Source organism: Fukomys damarensis, unplaced genomic scaffold (genome assembly GCF_012274545.1).
Source record: "Fukomys damarensis isolate Sample0158 unplaced genomic scaffold, DMR_v1.0_HiC HiC_scaffold_12, whole genome shotgun sequence".
NCBI classification, from domain to species: Eukaryota; Metazoa; Chordata; class Mammalia; order Rodentia; family Bathyergidae; genus Fukomys; species Fukomys damarensis.
Window position 1 is genome coordinate 22,595,076 of NW_022900924.1, and position 17,758 is coordinate 22,612,833.

At 54.8% G+C, this 17,758-nt stretch overlaps 1 protein-coding gene across 5 annotated transcripts in view; it reads left to right on the forward strand.

The window, feature by feature from the left end:
* Adgrd1 (adhesion G protein-coupled receptor D1) overlaps positions 1-17,758 on the forward strand; it is an 82,037-nt gene that overhangs the window by 18,506 nt on the left and 45,773 nt on the right. For 3 of the 5 annotated variants that reach the window (XM_033762483.1, XM_033762482.1, XM_010604270.3), the window contains 6 exons: positions 4,231-4,410; positions 8,045-8,299; positions 11,102-11,163; positions 11,839-11,994; positions 15,720-15,779; positions 17,212-17,332. In XM_033762483.1, coding sequence (XP_033618374.1) covers positions 4,231-4,410; positions 8,045-8,299; positions 11,102-11,163; positions 11,839-11,994; positions 15,720-15,779; positions 17,212-17,332 — 834 coding nt within the window. The remainder of the gene's footprint in view (positions 1-4,230; positions 4,411-8,044; positions 8,300-11,101; positions 11,164-11,838; positions 11,995-15,719; positions 15,780-17,211; positions 17,333-17,758) is intronic. The other 2 variants (XM_010604269.3, XM_010604271.3) reach the window with 1 other exon arrangement.

Consider the following 17,758-nt stretch of genomic DNA (forward strand, 5'->3'; position numbering starts at 1 on the left):
GCTGCTTTATCTCCTGGCCAGATGGAGCTGGGACCCAGAAGCTATAAACCAGCCCCAGTGTGGGGCAGTGATTGCAGCCCGTGGGTGACCCAGGGTGACCACAGAGCCAGGGCTGCAAGTGGTGCCCTCTCATATCTAGACTTGTGGGGTGTGGGGCATGAGGGCACGTGGGCTCGCCGTGACCTCAGCTGGGGACTTTCCCGGGCCTCAGTCAGCTCCACTCCGGAGGCCCAGAGAACAAAGCTGCCCAGTGCTTGTGCAGCTGGTGTGCAGAGGCAGGATGGGGTGTCCGGGGACGCACAGAGCAGTGAAAACCAACTCAGGGCTTGTTCTGTGTCAGTGCAGGCTAGCTTCTCTGAGGCATTTCCACAGAGCCTATTTGGGATGAGGAGACCAGGAAGTAGAGCTTTGAAAACGTTGATTTCGCAGAAGTGATTCCTAGCAGTGGTGTTCAGGTGTGAGGGTGGAGAGTGACTGAGGCTCCAGGTTTCGGGACCTGTTGGGCCACACTGTTTGCTGGGGACCCAGACAGGCCGTCCGTCGTCTTACCGGAAGCTGGGTTTAGATGGGGACCCTCGCCCTATGGCCCACTCTCTGCTATCTGCTTTCAGAGCTTCGTGGCCTCTGCCTTCCATAGATTTTCTTTAAAGAACAATGTGGAGCTGGGGCTGAGGCGGTTCCCCACCCTGGGGAACCCAACTGCCCTGTCTTCAGAGCCCCCCCACTCCCCTGAGCCCCGTCTCCTTTGTGCTGTCCCCCCGAGCCCTGAGGTGAAGGCGCATAGACCCCTGGGAGCCTTTTCCTGGTCCCTGGCTGCTGTCCAGGGAGCTTTTGGGGATCTGCAGAGCAGAAGGCATTTGTATATGGCTGTTCTGACTCCAGACCTCATGAGGCATCTGTGTCCCGTGAGGGCCAGAGAGCTGGAGTGGAACAAGAAGGCAGCAGAGCCTTGTGCTGCAGGGCCGAGCTGGGCCACCTCTCCGCCCTGGGGGCACTGTGGGCTGTGCCTCATGTCCTCTCTTGGTCTCCGTGAGGGTGGCGCCTGTCTTGGCCCTCCAGTTTCCAGTGCCTGAGTGGTGCCGCAGCACATGGGAGGCTCACCATGCACTCACAAGACATGGCGGGCAGGTTGCAGCCGAGTTCTCACCACATAACAGGAAGTGCAGGGAAAGGAAATGGCACAGAAGTCTGAAAAGCATCATTGCCCCAGGCCCAAACTGCTAGAATTCCTTTCTTGCTTAGTTTCATCTCCACGTCTGATTTTATCAGTGCATTAATTAAGATGAAGCTCTTATTTGTTTGTTTTGGGGTAAGGGAATCGAACTCGGGACCTTGTGCTTGCAAGGCAGGCAGCAGCACCACTGAGCTAGATCCCCAGCCCAAGATGAAGCTCTTTGACAAAACAAATAGAAAAGACCCAGGCAATGGCTTGAAAGGAGGAGGAGAGAGAAGAAAGACAAGCTGTCTGTTTCTGGGCTCCGAAGCTGGACTCACTTCCATCTAGGGGGATCCGGGGTCCCTGCTTCCCACTCGGCCATGTTCCCGTCCTCAGGAGTTTCCCGCGCTCCTCCCAGGGCTCTTAGAATTTGCTGCTTTGTGAACACCCTGGCTGGCTGGACTCCCTCACTGCTGCTGTCCCCTCGCACAGCATGGCCTCTGCCACGTCCCTGTGCCTCGATCGCCAAGGTCCTGGAGCTGTCAGGGTGCCAAGCCCTGCGGGGACGAGGTGAGCACGGAAGCTCTGTGGTGTCGGGGCCTCGTGTGCAGCTCGCATCCAGGACACTCCCAGAGGGAAACTGAGCCAGAGAGGAGCAGACTGTGCCACAGAACTGTTCTCTGCGTACCATTCCCTGGAAGTCTCACCGCTCAGACCTAGCCGAGGAGGAAGCTGCCATCCCACAAATGGAAACTGGCAACAGCTGCCAGGGACATGGCACTGCCACATCACACCGCTGTGTGGGCCACATCGCTGATGTCAGAACGAGACCGGCAAGTTTTTATGAACAAGCCTCTCCATATGGCTCAGAACTGAGCGTGACCGAAGAGGGACCAGCTCCCCGGGCCGTGCAGTGTCACTCAGAGCCACACCTGCCATTGAGGCTGTCGAGGGAAAGCGCTGGAACCACCCTAACCTTGTCAGCTGGCAGCTGTCGCGGGTGATGTGCTGTGCTGGCAGCGGAGGTGGGGCTCCGAGTTAGGGTCTCACAGGCCAGGGCTGTGGCTGCATTTTAATCTTATTCCCCAGCCCTTACCTCATGCTGCATTGAACTTCCTTGTTGCTGTTTTCCTTCTTGGACAGACGACACTTGGCCAGGACAGATCATTTGAATTGAGTGAAAGGACTTCTCACATGCAGTAAGGCCTTTGGGGAAAACCCCTGGTGTCCCTAGTCCTGCTGGGAATATGTTTCATGACAGAGTCCCACTGTGTGCTGTGCTCACTGCCCTGTGACACTGCTTGTCTGAGGACGGCAGGGCTGACAGAGCCAGAGGAGGCAGCCCGGGCTGCGAGTTCTCACCTCCTGCAGCCGCGCAGGGGTCAGTGCGGGGCACCGGCTGGCCTGGATACCCCACTTGCCATGTTATGGTGACAACGAATCCCTGTGGGATGACAGGGCCCGGGAACCCTGCTTTGACTTGGATTCTACACTGGAGCCTCCCAGAGCCTTGGGAGTTTTATTAAACAGACCCTTCACGCGTAGCTGGGCATCGCAATCCTCTGTACTCAAGGGCTCGTGTGCCTGCCTGTTCAGTGTGTGCAAATCTCTCGCTCTGCATGCTTATCTTTCATTCTGTTAGGGATATGCAGAAATCTCAAGGTTCCTTTTATGCAAAAAAAATAAAACAGAGAAAGTCCAAGCCAGGGTTAAAAGAATGGCTGACTCCCACGTTTCCATTGGGCTGGGACCCCACAAGGGCCACTACAGCACCATCGCCACAAGCGCTGGGGACTCGGCTCACAGGGCACTGAGAGCACAGTTGCTGACCACGGCCACTTTACACGTGATAGCAGTGCTGCTGGGGGCTCAGCGCTCTCTAAGGCTGTGTCCACGACCTCACCGAGGACGGGGCCTTTACACAGATAAGGCCCAGAGCTAAGGCCTGTCCCCCGCCTGTTTGTTCAACCCTGGGCAGAGGTCTCGACCGCAGGACGCTCTCGTGACTGCCCATGGGGTGGGCAGGGCTGGGCAAGCCCAGAGCACACACGCAAGCACAGTCATTCACATGCACACTCACATGTACTTACACACAAGGAGAAGACTGGCACACACAGGGAACCGGGGCAGAGAAGCAGCGCAGAGGCAGCCAGAGCCCCTGTTATGAGGCCCGGGAGGCCTCCAGGGTCTGAGCCAGGTTGGCCCTGGGCGCCGGTGGGGTTCCCAGACTGCACATGGGAAGCACTTCCTGGCAGGCCAAGCCGATCTCCTGCTCCATTTGCGTCCAGGCATGGCACAGGGGATGTCAGCTGTGACCCAACTGTGGACACCAGTGACTGTAGCAGGGACCTCACCCCATCTGTCCCCTGGGTCTGGACCTGCTGAGCGCCCGTCTTTGAAAGTCCTTAGAGCTGTGCCGCCAGTGTCCCCACGGGCCACAGTGAGCGTCACTTGGATACGTGTGGCCACGGAGATCAGAAACCTCAAAGTGTGCTTCCTGTTTGACAGGAACTCCCCACAGAGACTGGATTCAGAGCCTCCGATTTGAGGCAGAAGCCTTTAGCCTCAGGTTCTCTTTGGAAGATTCCTTCAAAATTGCTGCAAACCTTAAGACTCAACATGAAGGTGTTGTTTCATAAACCCCGTGGGTACTGTTTAGGACATAATGCTGTGTGGGCATAAAAGTGACAATCTAGCAGTGTGTTTACAGACATGGGAGGAAGTCCACAGGCAGCCAGAGTTTTGAAGCTGTTTATAAGCCGATTTGCACAGGAGGGTCCCTTTCTTTGTAAGATGTATTTATAGACAAGGTTTGGAGACGCTGCTCTGGGCCATGTCAGGTGCCCAGGGCTGACTTGGGTGTCTGTGCATACAAACCTGGCCCCAGGTGCCCGGGTCTGTCCCTGTTCCTGGCTGCGGGTCGAGGCCTCTGAGTCCCATCTGTGGGGCAGGACAGTAACAGGGCTGCGTGCTACAGGTGGAGGTAGCTCCCTGCGGCTCCTGGAAAGGGCTGGGCCCGAGATGTCCCCCATCCCGAGTGTTCCATCTGCACACCCTGCCCTTTCTCACTGCAGGGGTCACCTTTTCCTTCTTCTGGAAGACCCAAGGCGAGCATGCCCGGCCAGCCCCTTCTGCATACGGGGGACAGGTACTATCCGATGGCTTCAAGGTCTGCTCCAGCGGCAGCCGGGGCTCTGTGCAGCTGTACACGCGTGGAGACTTCACGACCTGGGAAGCTGCCTTCAGCCCACTAGGTAAGTGACACCCAACCCGCAATCCTGCTGTCTCACTGCAATGATCCCTCGGGGCCCTGGGCAGGATCCTGATGGGCAGGGTATGCCTGACGCACGGCTCTATGCCACCCAGGTCACAGGCAGCGGAGGTGACCTTGACAGTGTCGCCTCCTGGGTGGGCACGAGCTTCTCCCTCTCCTCCCTTCACCTGTTCCTCTTCCTCCTCCTGTGGTGTAGACAGAAGCTTCTCAGCACAGGGTAAGAGGGGCTGCGGTTCAGGGGAAGGCGGCCTGGCGGGGATGGGATGCAGGGCCCTGTGGGAAGGCTGGGGCGCAGACAGCTGAGCCTGGGGATGGCGGACAGACTGCACAACCAGATGCTCGCTGGTGGTGCCATCTTCTCCATGGCATGGTGCCCATCTGCTGCCTGGGGCTGGAGGTGTGGAACAGAAGCTGGAGGGCCCAGGCAGGGCTGAAGTAGACCCTGGAGATGGGGAGAGGCACAGCCCAGGCAGTGACCAGGAGACTGGGCAGGATGGAGGCCAGAGGGAGGCCAGGAATGGGTCTTGGGGACACTCTGGGGCATTTCTTCCTGGCCCACCCACAGGGACTGCATGGTTCACTCCTTAGAAAGCCTGGAATCAGGAGCTAGCTGGCCTGGGCCACCCTGCTTGGGGCCTCTCTGCCCTGTGAATCTGGTACCGCATCTCTGTCTCCGTGTCTGTTGTACGAGGGTAATAACAGTGCCCGCTCACAGGGAGCCAGAATGGTGGTAGCAGGCCCAAGGAGGCAGAGGCCACGTGTCTGGCTTGCTCAGTGGGCTCGTTGCTTCTGGGTGGGCGAGCACCTCCATCCATAAGGCGGGAAACGCAGCAGCAGCAGTGTGTACTTTGAATCTGTCCTCTCGGATTCCTGAGACCAGAAATCACGTGGCCTCTCCATCCTGTGCAGCACTCCCTCTACTTCCCAGGCTCTGCATGCCGTCCCCTTCTCCTCCAGGCAGCCCCTCCTTTGTGGGCCTTGGCTAGTGTGACAGACACAGGGCCAGAGACTGGCAGGCTACCCAGACTTGAACTTGGGTTAAGACCCCTTGACTGGGAGATTTGGAAACATCGCTACAGAGCAACATGCTCTTCATGCACATGTCAAAGGATTTATTTTTTGTACAAACTTCAGAGCAATCATACTTTGGACCTGTTTAGGACCCATGTGTTCTCCAGAGACTCAACGTTATTAGAAAGTCGCACAATCCTGAGCCAGGAGCCCTGACTTAATCGCTGGAGGCCCGTGGCGCCCATTGCCTGGGGGGAGGTGTGTCCTTTGGGAGGGCGGCCCTGTCCCTTCCACATCTGAACACAGACACTTGCACAGCACAGGGGATGTGAGGGACAAGCGGCCCTCAAAGACTCCTTGTGGTGAACACAGAGGCTCCCTGTCAGAGCACCCAGGAGTCGGGGAGTTGGTCTTGGGCAGACGTCTGTCCTGCCGGCTCCATCAGAGCTGAGGCTGGTATCAGGGCCATGGGCTGATTCAGGCCTGTGGATGGATTCACAGTCTTACATCAGCCTCCCCAGGCCAGCATCTTCCCTGAAGAGCCTCCTGCCATAACTGATGAACCAACTTCGACATCCTTGTCCCCCAAGGCCCATGGTTCACATTCTGGGAATTGTGTGTTCTGTGTGGCAGCTCCATCAGTTCAGACCTCTCATCCATGTTTTCTTCAGTGTGTTGTTGAGTTCTAAGAGTTCTCTGTGTCTTTCAGGCAACAGTGTCTATGATCTTGTCTTTCACAAACCTTTTCTCCCATCCATGGCTGGCTCTCTTGTTCTCCTGACAGTATCTGTCCCGGAGCAGAGGTTCTTGGCTTTAATGAAGCCCAGCCTATCAGTTATTTCTTCCCTGGATGGTGCCTTTTGTGCAGAATCTAAAAGGTTGTCACTGCCTGGGCCTGGTGGTACGTGCCTGTGACCTTACCACTTGGGAGGTGGAGGCCGAAGGATGGCTGCAGGTTTGAGGCCAGCCTGGGCTACATAGTGAGTTCATGGTCAGCCTGACCTACATGGAGAGACCCTGTCTCAAACAACAACAACAATAAAGGTCACTACCAAAGTCCAGGTCATCTAAATTTTCTGCTGTTACTTTTCAGAGCTTTATAGTTTTGCATTTTATATTTAGGTTTATCATCCATTTTAGCTTGATTTTTGTGATGGGTATGAAGTTTATGTCTAGATTTATTTCTTTTTTATTTTTGTATTTGAATATCCAGTTGTTCTTGTACCATTGGTTGAAAAGACTGTCGTGGTTCTCTTGAATTGCATTTCTCCTTTGCTAATGACTGAGTAGCCTGTGGTCTTTGTTACTTTCTCATGGCTGGGACAAAATATCCAACTCCCACAACTTAAAAGAGAAAAGGTTTATTTGTCTCACAGTGTGTAGAGGTTTCAGTCCATAGTTGGCTGGCTCCAAGGCAGGGCAGTGTGGCAGAGGGGCTGGCAGAGGAGAAACAGTCCAAGGCATGGTTGCAGGAAGCAGAGAGGGATCAAGGGAGGAGGAGGGAGACAGACCTTTCCAGGCCACACCCGCAGTGAGCCATCTCCTCCACCAGGCTCCACCTCCCAGCATCATACCCAGCTACAAACCCATCAGGGGACTAATCCAGGATCACATACTCAAGATCCTGTCACTCCCCAAAGCCCCACCTAAGAGTGTATGAGGCTTTGGAGATACATCCAGATATAAACCACAACACCTGCATTTGTGCTGGTCTCTCTCTGACTGTCTTTTCTGGTCTACTGGTCTGCCTGTCTGCCTAATCCTGTCACCCCATTCCACACTCCTTCAATAACTGATCACTGTAACTGTTGAATTAAAGTCTTGAAGGTAGGTAGTGTCAGCCCTCCAACTCTGTTTTACTCCTTTATTGTTTTGTGGATTTTCTTGGTATTTGCCTCTCCATATAAACTTTAGAATCAGTTTGTTGCTACCCATGAAATAACTACTGAGATCTTGATCAGAATTGCATTGCACTTACAGATCAATTTGGAAAGAACTGGCATCTTGACAGTACTGGGTCCACCTATCCATGAACATGGAACATCATTCTATTTGTTTATTTTTTGTTTACTTCTTTCATTAGAATTTTTCCTCAGTTCTCATACATGTTAGACTTTACCTAAATACCAAAGTACTTCATATTCTTTTTTCTCTTTTATATCAGTAATGTAAGTGATGATGGGGGTTCTTTAAATTTAATTCAAATTCTACTCATTCATTGCTGTAAGATGGTAAGGCAAACTGACTTTTGCACGTTAACCTTGTACCCTTCAATCCTGGAATGACCACTTATTGATGCTTGTGTCTTGCCTTTTAAAAAATATTTGATCACTTTGGCTTATAGACATTTACATTTGAAAATGTAAATTTACACTATGTTGAAATAATAGAGTCTCCTTACACTGCCTATTGTAATTTGGAGGATGGAGGCAGAAGAGCAGTTTCTTTCCTGTGCACTATGTGATTGAAGAAGGTCATTTCTCCATTGTGACCAAGGTTAAATTGGTGGTCAGGGTAAGACGGATGTGCTTGGTGGCAGGAAGGACTCATGCCTGGAGAGCTCATCCCACAGTGCCCAAAGCTGCCATCTTCCTCTCTTCCAGGTCCCTACTGGACTCACATCCTGTTCACGTGGAAATCCAAGGAGGGCCTGAAAGTCTATGTCAATGGGACCCTGAGCACCTCTGACCCCCGTGGGAAAGTGTCGCACGACTATGGGGAGCCCAACGCCAACCTCGTGATAGGGTCAGAGCAGGACCAGACCAAGTGCTACGAGGATGGCGCCTTCGATGAGTTCATCTTCTGGGAGCGGGCACTGACTCCAGCGGAGATCCGCATGTACTTCTCAGCTGCTGTGGGTCAGTGTGTGCAGCCAGGGTCTGTCCCAGCACTGTGTCCGCCTCAGCGTGACCAGTGTGAGCTTTGTCCTAACATACCTTATAGCACAATCGTGTTTTGTAGCATTCATTCCTAGAGAGAGGAGCTCATGGTCTTCATTTTTTGGTGGTAAAGGGGGTTGAATTCAGCTTTTGCACTGGGCTACATCAATAGCCTTATTTTAATTTTAATTTTTTTGAAACAGGGTCTCACTGTGTAGCCCAGGCTGGCCTTGAACTCATAGTGATCCTTCTGCCTCAGCCTCCCAGGCACTGGGGGTACAGGCGGGTGTACTCCGCTACACCCAGGTTTATTTTAAAATTTTGAGACAGGATCTCGCTAAGCCACTAAGGTGCCTAACCTAGGCCCAAACCTGGGCTCCTGCTGCCTCAGCCTCCCAGAGTGCTGGGATTCCTGGTGGCATTAACCATTTACCAGCCTCCCTGCGGTCACTCCGGGCTTTGAGGTGTCCATAGTGGAGGCCCACGGCAGGCCTGGGATGCAATATTCTGGTCCATCAGTGATTTAATCCCAAATGCCACCTGGGCTGCTCCAAGCCAAGATGTCCTCTCTGCCAGCACAGAGGAGCTGTTAGGTCGGGCAGGGGCCTTGGCACAGTGGATCAGGGTTCGAATATTCACTCTACCACGGGCCTTGGGGCAGTGGGAAGTCACTTTTGAGAAACCAAGGAAGATTTCCTGTGTTACCAATTTAACCATTTAAAGGTGAACACTCAGGGCTTTTAGTAAACTCCACCGCCACTGCCTTCTCTACCTCCTTCTGAGTCCTTCTACCTGCCACAGCCCCATACAGTCCCACATACCTGCACATGGCCCATGCACCTCACACACACCTGCACACCCCCCACAGCCTGCACACAGCCCACACACACCCATGCACACCCCATACACACTCGTGCACACCCCACAGCTCACACACTGGCACATACCCCTCAGCCCGCACACACCCATGCACACACCTGCACACGCCCATGCACCCCCCCACACACACACTCATGCACACCTACACAGCTCACACACCGGCACACACCCCACAGCCCGCACACACCCGTGCACACACCTGCACACACCCATGCATACGCCACTTACACCCACACATACCCATGCACACCCACACACATCCCACACAACTCGCACACACTTGCACGTCCCCCACAGCCCACACACACCCACACACCCCACACAGCTCACACTCCACACACACCTTGCACACGCCCTGCACATGTCCTCCACAGCCCTGCTGCCCACCAGAGACTTCTGCCCCCAGTGGGCAGTGCAGGAATAGAATCATGTGACAGCTGCATCCCCATAAATGGAGAGGACGCCCCCTCATGATGCGTGACAGGCATGACAGGCCTTGCACACGCCTGGCGTGGTGTTCTCAGGGAGGTGTGGCTGTCTTTAACTCCAGTCCCCTTCCCCTCCACCTCGGTCCTGCTCACAGCAAGTGTGCCGCTTCTCTGCCTGGCACAGGGTGCTGAGTCAGGAAGCCCAGTCATGCAGTGGGAGGCTCTGGCCCTCAGGCCCTCTTTCAGCTGTTGGCACCCAGGGGTGTGGGGGAGGAAGCCAACCCAGAGCCACCTCAGCAAAGAAGGGCCTTGTGTCACACTCAGAAGGTCCCGGCACAGTCATTGACTTGGGAAGACACAGGCGAGCGTGAGCCCAGCCCTGCTGTGGAGGCGACAGGACCCACTCTGCACACACAGACTGCACATGTGGCTGTGGTGGGCTGCAGGAGCCCGGAGAGTTTCTTCTCCATTGGCCCATCTGGAGGGGATGCTGTCTTCTTCCCATTCGCGGCGCAGCTCTGCCTTCTGGTTCCCCATCCCTGTGGTGTGGTCCTCTCTGATCCTATAGGGCAGACTGCTGCCCTCTGCTGCCCCCCAGGCCCCCACCCTGCCACTGGAATGGGCAGAAAGGGACACTGCATGCCAGGGCCTTACGGGGTGAGGGCCGGGGCTGTCTCACCAGTGTCTGTGGTCACCGCCATGTGGCTCCCGGTGGCTGTTCCTGTCGCAGTCTTGCTTGCGTGAAAGTGGGTGTGATGCAGCGGCTCTGGCTCCCGACCCCCATGGGTGGACTGTGCTGCGGTTGGAGTTTGGGGTCCAGCTCCCCCACCCATGTGACATCTGTGCCCACCGGCTGCCCAGCCCCACCCATGGCAAGGGACAGCAGGGCTGCCGGGGCCAGGTCCTCAGGCCACCCACGCTGGAGGCAGGACTGCGGGGTCGGAGCAGAGGGCGCAGATGCACCCTTCCTGCTCTGGAAGCTTCCCATGGGCAGCAGCCCAGCACAGCCTCAGGCGCCTGGCCGTCCTCTCCCTGCCGCTGCTCTGGTCATCTTGCATCCGCTCTTCTGGAGGAGGGGTTCTGGGGCTATACTCTATCCTTGTCCAGAGAGCAAAAATTCTGCATTTTCCCTTCTTACTAGTCTGGGTGCAACAGAAGCCTATTTTTCATTCTTTATTTTAAATCGGTGACACCTTGCATAAAAATCTTCTTTTTATTTGATGCCTCACATGAATGGTGTTCAAAAGCAATTCAGAATATAAATGGAAAAATAATTTGAGCTGGAAAAATCTATATAATCTACCTATTAAGCTGATTTATTAGCCTGTTATCTTTCCAGCAGCATTTCTACTCAAAACATTCCCAGCCTCTGTCAGATGTGTCTCAAGCTGGTGCATTGTTGAATAAAGACAGACCTTACTCACACAGGGTGATGAGGTTTTGGTCCTTACTTAAGCAGTGTTTATCTTTCCAGGAAAGCATGGTTTGCTGTCTTCCACCCTGCCCAGCTTCGTGACCCTGATGGCCAGCACTGCGGTGAGTTTTTCTGCCCTCTGCCCCTTACCGGTGTTTCTGCTTGGATTGTGAGCCAGGAGGGCTGGGTTTCATTAAGAACCTGGGACTCCACTCTTGATACTGTAAGGCCTGGAGAGAAGTAATAAGGAGAAGGGAAGGTGACTTTGGGCCATGCTTGGTGCCATGTGAGGGATGGCAGAGAGCCCGTGCTTCCTGCCGCAGTGAGCTCAGTGCCTGGAGGGAAGAAAGGAGATTCTTAAGCACAAATGACAGCCAGGATGGTTTCCTGGGGCAGCTAGAGCCTGCCTGGCTTGGCCTCCTGTTGTGCCTTTTCTTTTGATATCCAAAGAAAGGATCAGTTTGTGCAGAAAGCATCACCCTCTCCAATTAGCATTTGTAAAAGAACTGTCCTTGTTGAGAACTCAACAGACAGTGCAGGGGGTCTAAGGGGTCCCCTTGGATTCAAATGCCAGCTGCACCGCTCCCTCTGTGTATGGCTTTCCATGTCCAGTGTCCCCTATCATGGCTCTTTTTTCCTCACATGCAGACAGGATGGTGACACAGACAAGGTGTTCATGAAGGAGCTGATGAGGAGGTGTCATTGTCATAGTGGCTGGAAGGCCTTGGACCTCTGCAGGGCATACAGAGTCTCAGAGAACCTCTGACTTTGGAACTCATGCTGCTGCTGTCTTTCAGGTGCCCACAAATGCCTACCTTCCCATCATAACCAACCTGACAGAGGAGAGATGGAGCATCCCACCAGCCAGAACTGCACTGAGCTACCTTCAAAATGTGTCCCTCAGCTTACCCAACAAGCCTCTCTCAGAGGAAACAGCGCTGAATCTCACAGAGGTAAAGTTCTTTGGCTCCTGTGTCCAATGGGCCAGGGCCAGCGCATGGCTACTCCACAGCCTGGCATCAAAAGGCTAGGAGCCAGCACATGAAAGTCAGGCTGCAGACTCCTCAGAAGCTGACCAGAGCTGACCACACTATGCAGCTCAGTGGACTCGTGTCTTCGATTTTCTTAATGCCCAGCCTGCCCAGTGCATCCAAGCACCCACTGCTCCCCTGAGGTGTTTGGGTTCACAGATTTTCGTCTGCTGAGCCAAGAGAATGGTAGGGTCGGGTCCTTCACAGGCAGTGCCAGGCCCAGGCCCCAGTCTGCACACAGAGGGAGTCTCAGAGCGGTGCCAAGTGTTCAGCGAATGCATGTTTGTGGCACTCAAACCAAGATGCCTTCTTTTTACTTCTGGTGGGTGTGGGGTCTGGCAGAGCCAGGGCCCCTGCCTGGTGTGGGAGAGAAGGGGCGTGTGACTGGGCTCCGTCACAGCACGCAGGAGGTCATGGAGGTGTGCTCATGGGGCAGTGTCTAGTGTGCTGAGCACTTCTCAAGGGTTCTTAATTCTCCCTGGTTTCCCAGTTGCCAACACCCAGGGAATTGCAGACAAACCCATGCTCACTGAAGGGAACATTGTGCAGTGAGGAGGCTCTTGCTAGCTGTCCTGTTAGGGTGAGATGGCTCAGACTCCATTCACTCACAAAGTGCATCCATACCAATCAGGGCTGTGGGTAGAGAGAGACGCAGGTTCTAAGAGCACTAGGGTGGAACCAACATGGGCCAGGGAGGTCAGGCAGCTGGGCCCTCAGCTGGTGCTTGAGGCCATGGTGAGGAGACACATGCCCAGAGTGGGGCTTCCGTGAGAGGCAGGCGGTTGGGTAGCCTCCTCTGTGTGATGCTGTGCTCCAGGGACAGCTTGTAGGTCCCTCTTAGCACTGAAGGTATCATCTTATGTGACCTGGGTGGCACCCAGCTTCTCACCCATGGCTTTGAAGAGGGTGAGGCCAGTAGCTCCTATTTATAGGACACAATACTTCCCATAATGCTGTGCAGCAGCCTCACACATTTAATTGGTCAAAGCCAGGTCACATGACCTCTTGTCACTTAATCACTGATGAGAGATTGAAATTGGTGTGATGGCTCAGCCAATCTGAAGGACCTCTTGGTGGGGCAAGGCTGCCTCTAGGGGAGCACTTCCAGCTTCCACAGGAAGGGCAGGCTTGGGTTCACTGAATTTGGATAACCTCATAAGTCGTTTTGTGTGTAAGTGGAGGATCCTGAGTAACTAACTCACTGGGACAGGGCTTGGTATGCAGTGGGTGCTTCTCTAGTATTAACCCAAATTTGGTTCTCTGGAGCTAGGCTACATGGAATCACTGCAACAGGTGGTGCCTTGTCTACAATTGGTACCTAATAAGCACCTGATCTTGGTACCAGCACCCTTTCCTCTAAGCAGCAAGGTATGCAGACACGGCACAGTAAGTGTCCACTTTGTACTAGCATTCTGCACACTAGACAGAAGTGTATGCAGTTGGTGCATAATAGCCACCCACTCTGGTATTAGCGCCCTGTCCTAAGCAGAGTGGTTACCACGAAAAGTGCTCAGAGGTGTGCAGTAGGTGCTGAGTTGGTCCTGTATTTCCAGCTGTCTAGGGAAGGAGGCAGCTCAAGTGAGGGTGTGAGTGCTTATTTGTGGCTTTGCTTGCTAATCTTGGACTTGCGAGTGGGCAAATTCACTACAAAGTGGTGGCTAAATTTACTGGCAGCTCCCGTGGTATCTGACTTGGTAATTGACTCTGTGCAGCCCTGCCCTGTGCCAGCTGGTGGCTGGGATCCATGTTCTGTGAGCCTGGCTGTGCCTGGTCCTCATGGGGCTCCTAGGCTGGCCTGGGCTTCCTCTATGAGGCTATTGTGGGGGTCGGCTTGGCCCTGTGCACTGTTGGTTGCTAACAGAGGGCCTGTGGTGCTGGGGAGCCTTGTGACACACAGGTACAAACTCAGGCTTCCTTGAGCTGCTTCTTGCAGAGCCCTATGAAGAGCTGTGTGTGGCTGGCTGCAGACACAGTGACCCGGGGGCAGCAGAGCAAGTGGAGACCAGGGCCAGGCCGATAGGTGATTGCTCTGGATAGGGCAGGGCAGCTGCTCTGCTGAGCCTGTGTGGGGCTGAAGTGGCTGGCGTGGCTCAGAGCCTTTAGAGCTGAGTCTGTTGGAGTCCAGAAGCCAGTGCAGGTCTGTGCAGGAAGCACTTCCTTTCTGCACACAGCGATTTCCTCTGCCTGGTGCTCCCTTTCCAGTCTCCACTTGCCCTCTCAGAGCTAGAGATTGCAAACTCAGAGCATTCAGGGCCCAAAGAAATAAGGGTGGGGGCTCCAGAGGCCATCCACTCACCTCTGCCACAGAAGGGCACAACCAGCCAGGACAGTGTGTAAGGGATGAGTGCGTGTCAGTAAAAGTTTGTGTATACAGATGGACGGTGGGCCCGATTCAGCCAGGAGGCCGTAACTTGCTGACTCCTGATCTAGAGCAGCTCTGTCCACAGAAATGTATGAACCACATTCGTCATTTTAAATTTTCTAGTAGCCACATTTTTTAAAAAAGAAAGCAGGTGAAGTTAATAATATGTTTTAGCTGGGCATGGTTACACACACCTGTAATCCCAGCACTCAGAGGCTGAGGCAGGAGGATCACCATGAGTTTGAGGCCAGCTTGGGATACATAGTAAGACCCTGTCTCAAAAAACAGTTTAGTTTAATATATCTAAAACAGTATCATTTTAGCATGTGATTAATTCAAAATTCCTACTTAGATATTTTATACTTTCTCGTGTGGAGTTTGGAAATCCGGGCTGAATTTGCACTCACTGCACATCTCAGCTCAGTGCTCAAGAACACAGGTGGCTGACGGTCACCTTGCTGCCCCCCGCCCCCGCAGAACATCAGCGCCCACCCCTTCCCTGTGCAGTGGTGGAGGGTGGGGAGCCAGGACCCCGTTAGGGTGCCGGGACCGTTATTTCTCCTCACACCAGTACTCGGTGGCACCTGGATGGGTCTGCACAGTTCATCTGTGGCCAGCTGGGTCAGGAACCTGGCACCCGAGGCCTCAGACTGCCACCCACGGGCTGGGCCTGTTCAGGGTGTGTGCAACTGGTCTGCACATAATGCCCGCTGTGTGGCTGGGCGTGGCCTCTTACAGAGACGCTGCTGGCTCTGCCTTGGGGGACAGGGGGGCTGGAGGTCATTTTGTCATTGGTTCCAGGGCCTCACAGCCTGGGGCCTGCACTGCATCTGTGGTACAAAGGCTAACAGCAGGGATTGGAGTTCACACGCAGACGCTGAGTGTGCCTGGGGAGGGTGAAAGTACTGTCACTTTCTTGGGCACAGTCATGAGCGAGCCAGACGTGGTTCGAAGTCCCTCAAACAAAGGTCCTGTGGCTGCTGTCACTGGGGAGACCGTTTCCCATCAGCACAGGAGCTTAGCACCATTGGCCTTTGCTCCCACTCCACAGCCTTCACTTCTTCACGGACTTCCCCTAGCCCCAGGGGTGGATTAGGGCCCTGCCACAGACACTGGCGGCCACGGTGATGGCCCACGGCTGTGGTCAGTCTCCTTCCATGATGCCTGTAAGAAGCTCCTTGGGAACTGCCGCCGCTTCTGGCTGCACCAGCGAGCGGTGGTTGTGGGGGGCTGGGAGTGGGGACCCCAAGGTCTTCCGAGGTTAACGCTATCATCTGCCCCTCAGACCTTCCTGTGGGCCGTGGGCCAGGTACTGCTGCTGCCCAGCTGGACCGTGGTGTCAGAGGTGAGCGGAGCGTTGTGACCTTCACAGCGTACGTACATGAGGACACTTGTCACACAGACATAGTGTGACATGGCCTGAGCACCCCCAAGGGGAGCTCCCCACCTCCCATCCTGATGCCAGCCAAGCATGTGGTGCGGGATCTGCCCAGAGGGTTGCCACTGTGGTATCCATCTCAGCTCAGTTAGAAGAGGCTCCCTCTTCCTGGGTGGGCCTGTGTCTCCCGTTACATAGCACAGGTTTACACCCCTCCTTCTTGAACAGCCTTCAGAGGAGTCTGATGTTGAGGTAACCTGGGCAGGTGAAACTGAGCCCCGAACGACCCAGGCTCCAAGATTACATGAATGGGAAGCTGCCTCCTGCACTCGAGAGAACTGAAAATTTTACTTGGTTTCTAGAAAGCATATTGATTTCACTGTCTTACTGAAAAGTAAGACAAATCAATAAGTAGCCAGGAATAAAAGTCACCAGAACCGGGAGCCTGGGTGGTGTTTATCAGCACAGTGCAGCCCGCAGGCTGGGTTTCCATTCCCCAGGACTGCAACAGGCTGGGACCTGGCCTCACTGGGTCCCCCATCCTGACAGGAGCTCATTGCAGTGCCCTGGTGGTCAGGAGAGCTGCTGAGCTGCAGCAGGGATACCCCACACCCACTGGCTCTGCCCTCTGTGGCCCCCACAGTGTGTGTTGGGGGATAGCTCAGCCTGGAAGGCCTGGCTGCGCCCACAGGCTCAGGAGCAGTGGGACTGTTCCTTCCTTCTCATTAACACACTTACGCTGCGGTTTCCTGTCGACAGCCTTTTTATTTGTCAAGCTTCCCATGGGTGAGGTCAGGTTTAACACTGGCCCAGAGAGAAGAAAGGGTCCGGGGCATGATACTGACTCGGTCTTAACTAGAAACAAATTTTCCTTTGAAAAGTACGTCCCTCCAGGGATTGAGATTTGGAGGGAGTTTGTGTGCAGGCCGCAGATCGGGAGTCACCAGCAGAAGCCATGGTGAATGGAGACAGAGGGGCTTTCTGCTTTTGAATGCAAAATATACAGACCTGGAGCAAATGTGAACAGTGCTGAAGCCTGGGGCCTGGTGGCTCTGGGGTGCACTGGGGTGTGTGTGAACGGGCCGCTCCCCACCAACCCTGCCTGCGAGCAGCCCTCACTGAGGGAAATGAGGCCATGGGCGAAAGAGCATGTCCGAGCCCGGCCAGGATCTGTCCCAGCTGCTTAGGTTCCCCTGGAGCCCGTGCTTATAAGAAAGCCAGGTTCCACACTGTGGTGTCCTGGATAGGTGTGAGAGAGGCAGGCAGGTGGGGCTGAGACAGCCGTCCTTGTCCTGTGGGCGGGGGGATGTGCAGCCGATGGGCATCAGAGATGTGTGTGACCCAGATCCTGGCCTGGGAGCAGCACAGTCAAAGAGGGCCTCACGCTGCATCTCCACAGCAGGACACGTTCCTGGTGCCTGGCCTCATCGACACCATCGACACTGTCATGGCCCACGTGTCTTTCAACCTGCAGGGCGGCGGGCCACAGGTCACCCTCGCGGGCTCCTCTCCTGTAGCAGGTGGCTGTGGTCGGTGGGTGGGTGGCGAGGGTGAAGGGACTCGGGTTTTCGGCCTGCTGTGGTTCCAGGTACCCCAGCTCACACCAGGAGACGAGGTGCACCTTGCTGTCTCCCTGAACCCCAAGGCCTCCAGCGGGCCTGTGTGTGGCCGGGCAGGGCCACATGCAGTTAGAATGGGGCGGGGTATCAGTCATGAGGGCCACTGCATGTTCCCCGTGATCTAGGAGGCCACTTTTCTGCCTTGGGACAGCAGGGCCCTGCTCCCCAGGGTGTTCAGGTGAACAGCAGCATCGGGCACCCCCATCCCAGGAGACAGGTGTGTGGGCTCTGTCCTGGGCAGAGCGGCCCAGCTGGCTCAGCTGCCCACAGGGGCCGTCTTGATGCCAGCGTGGCAGCCCATTGCTGCCTCCATGCCAGGGAGCACCT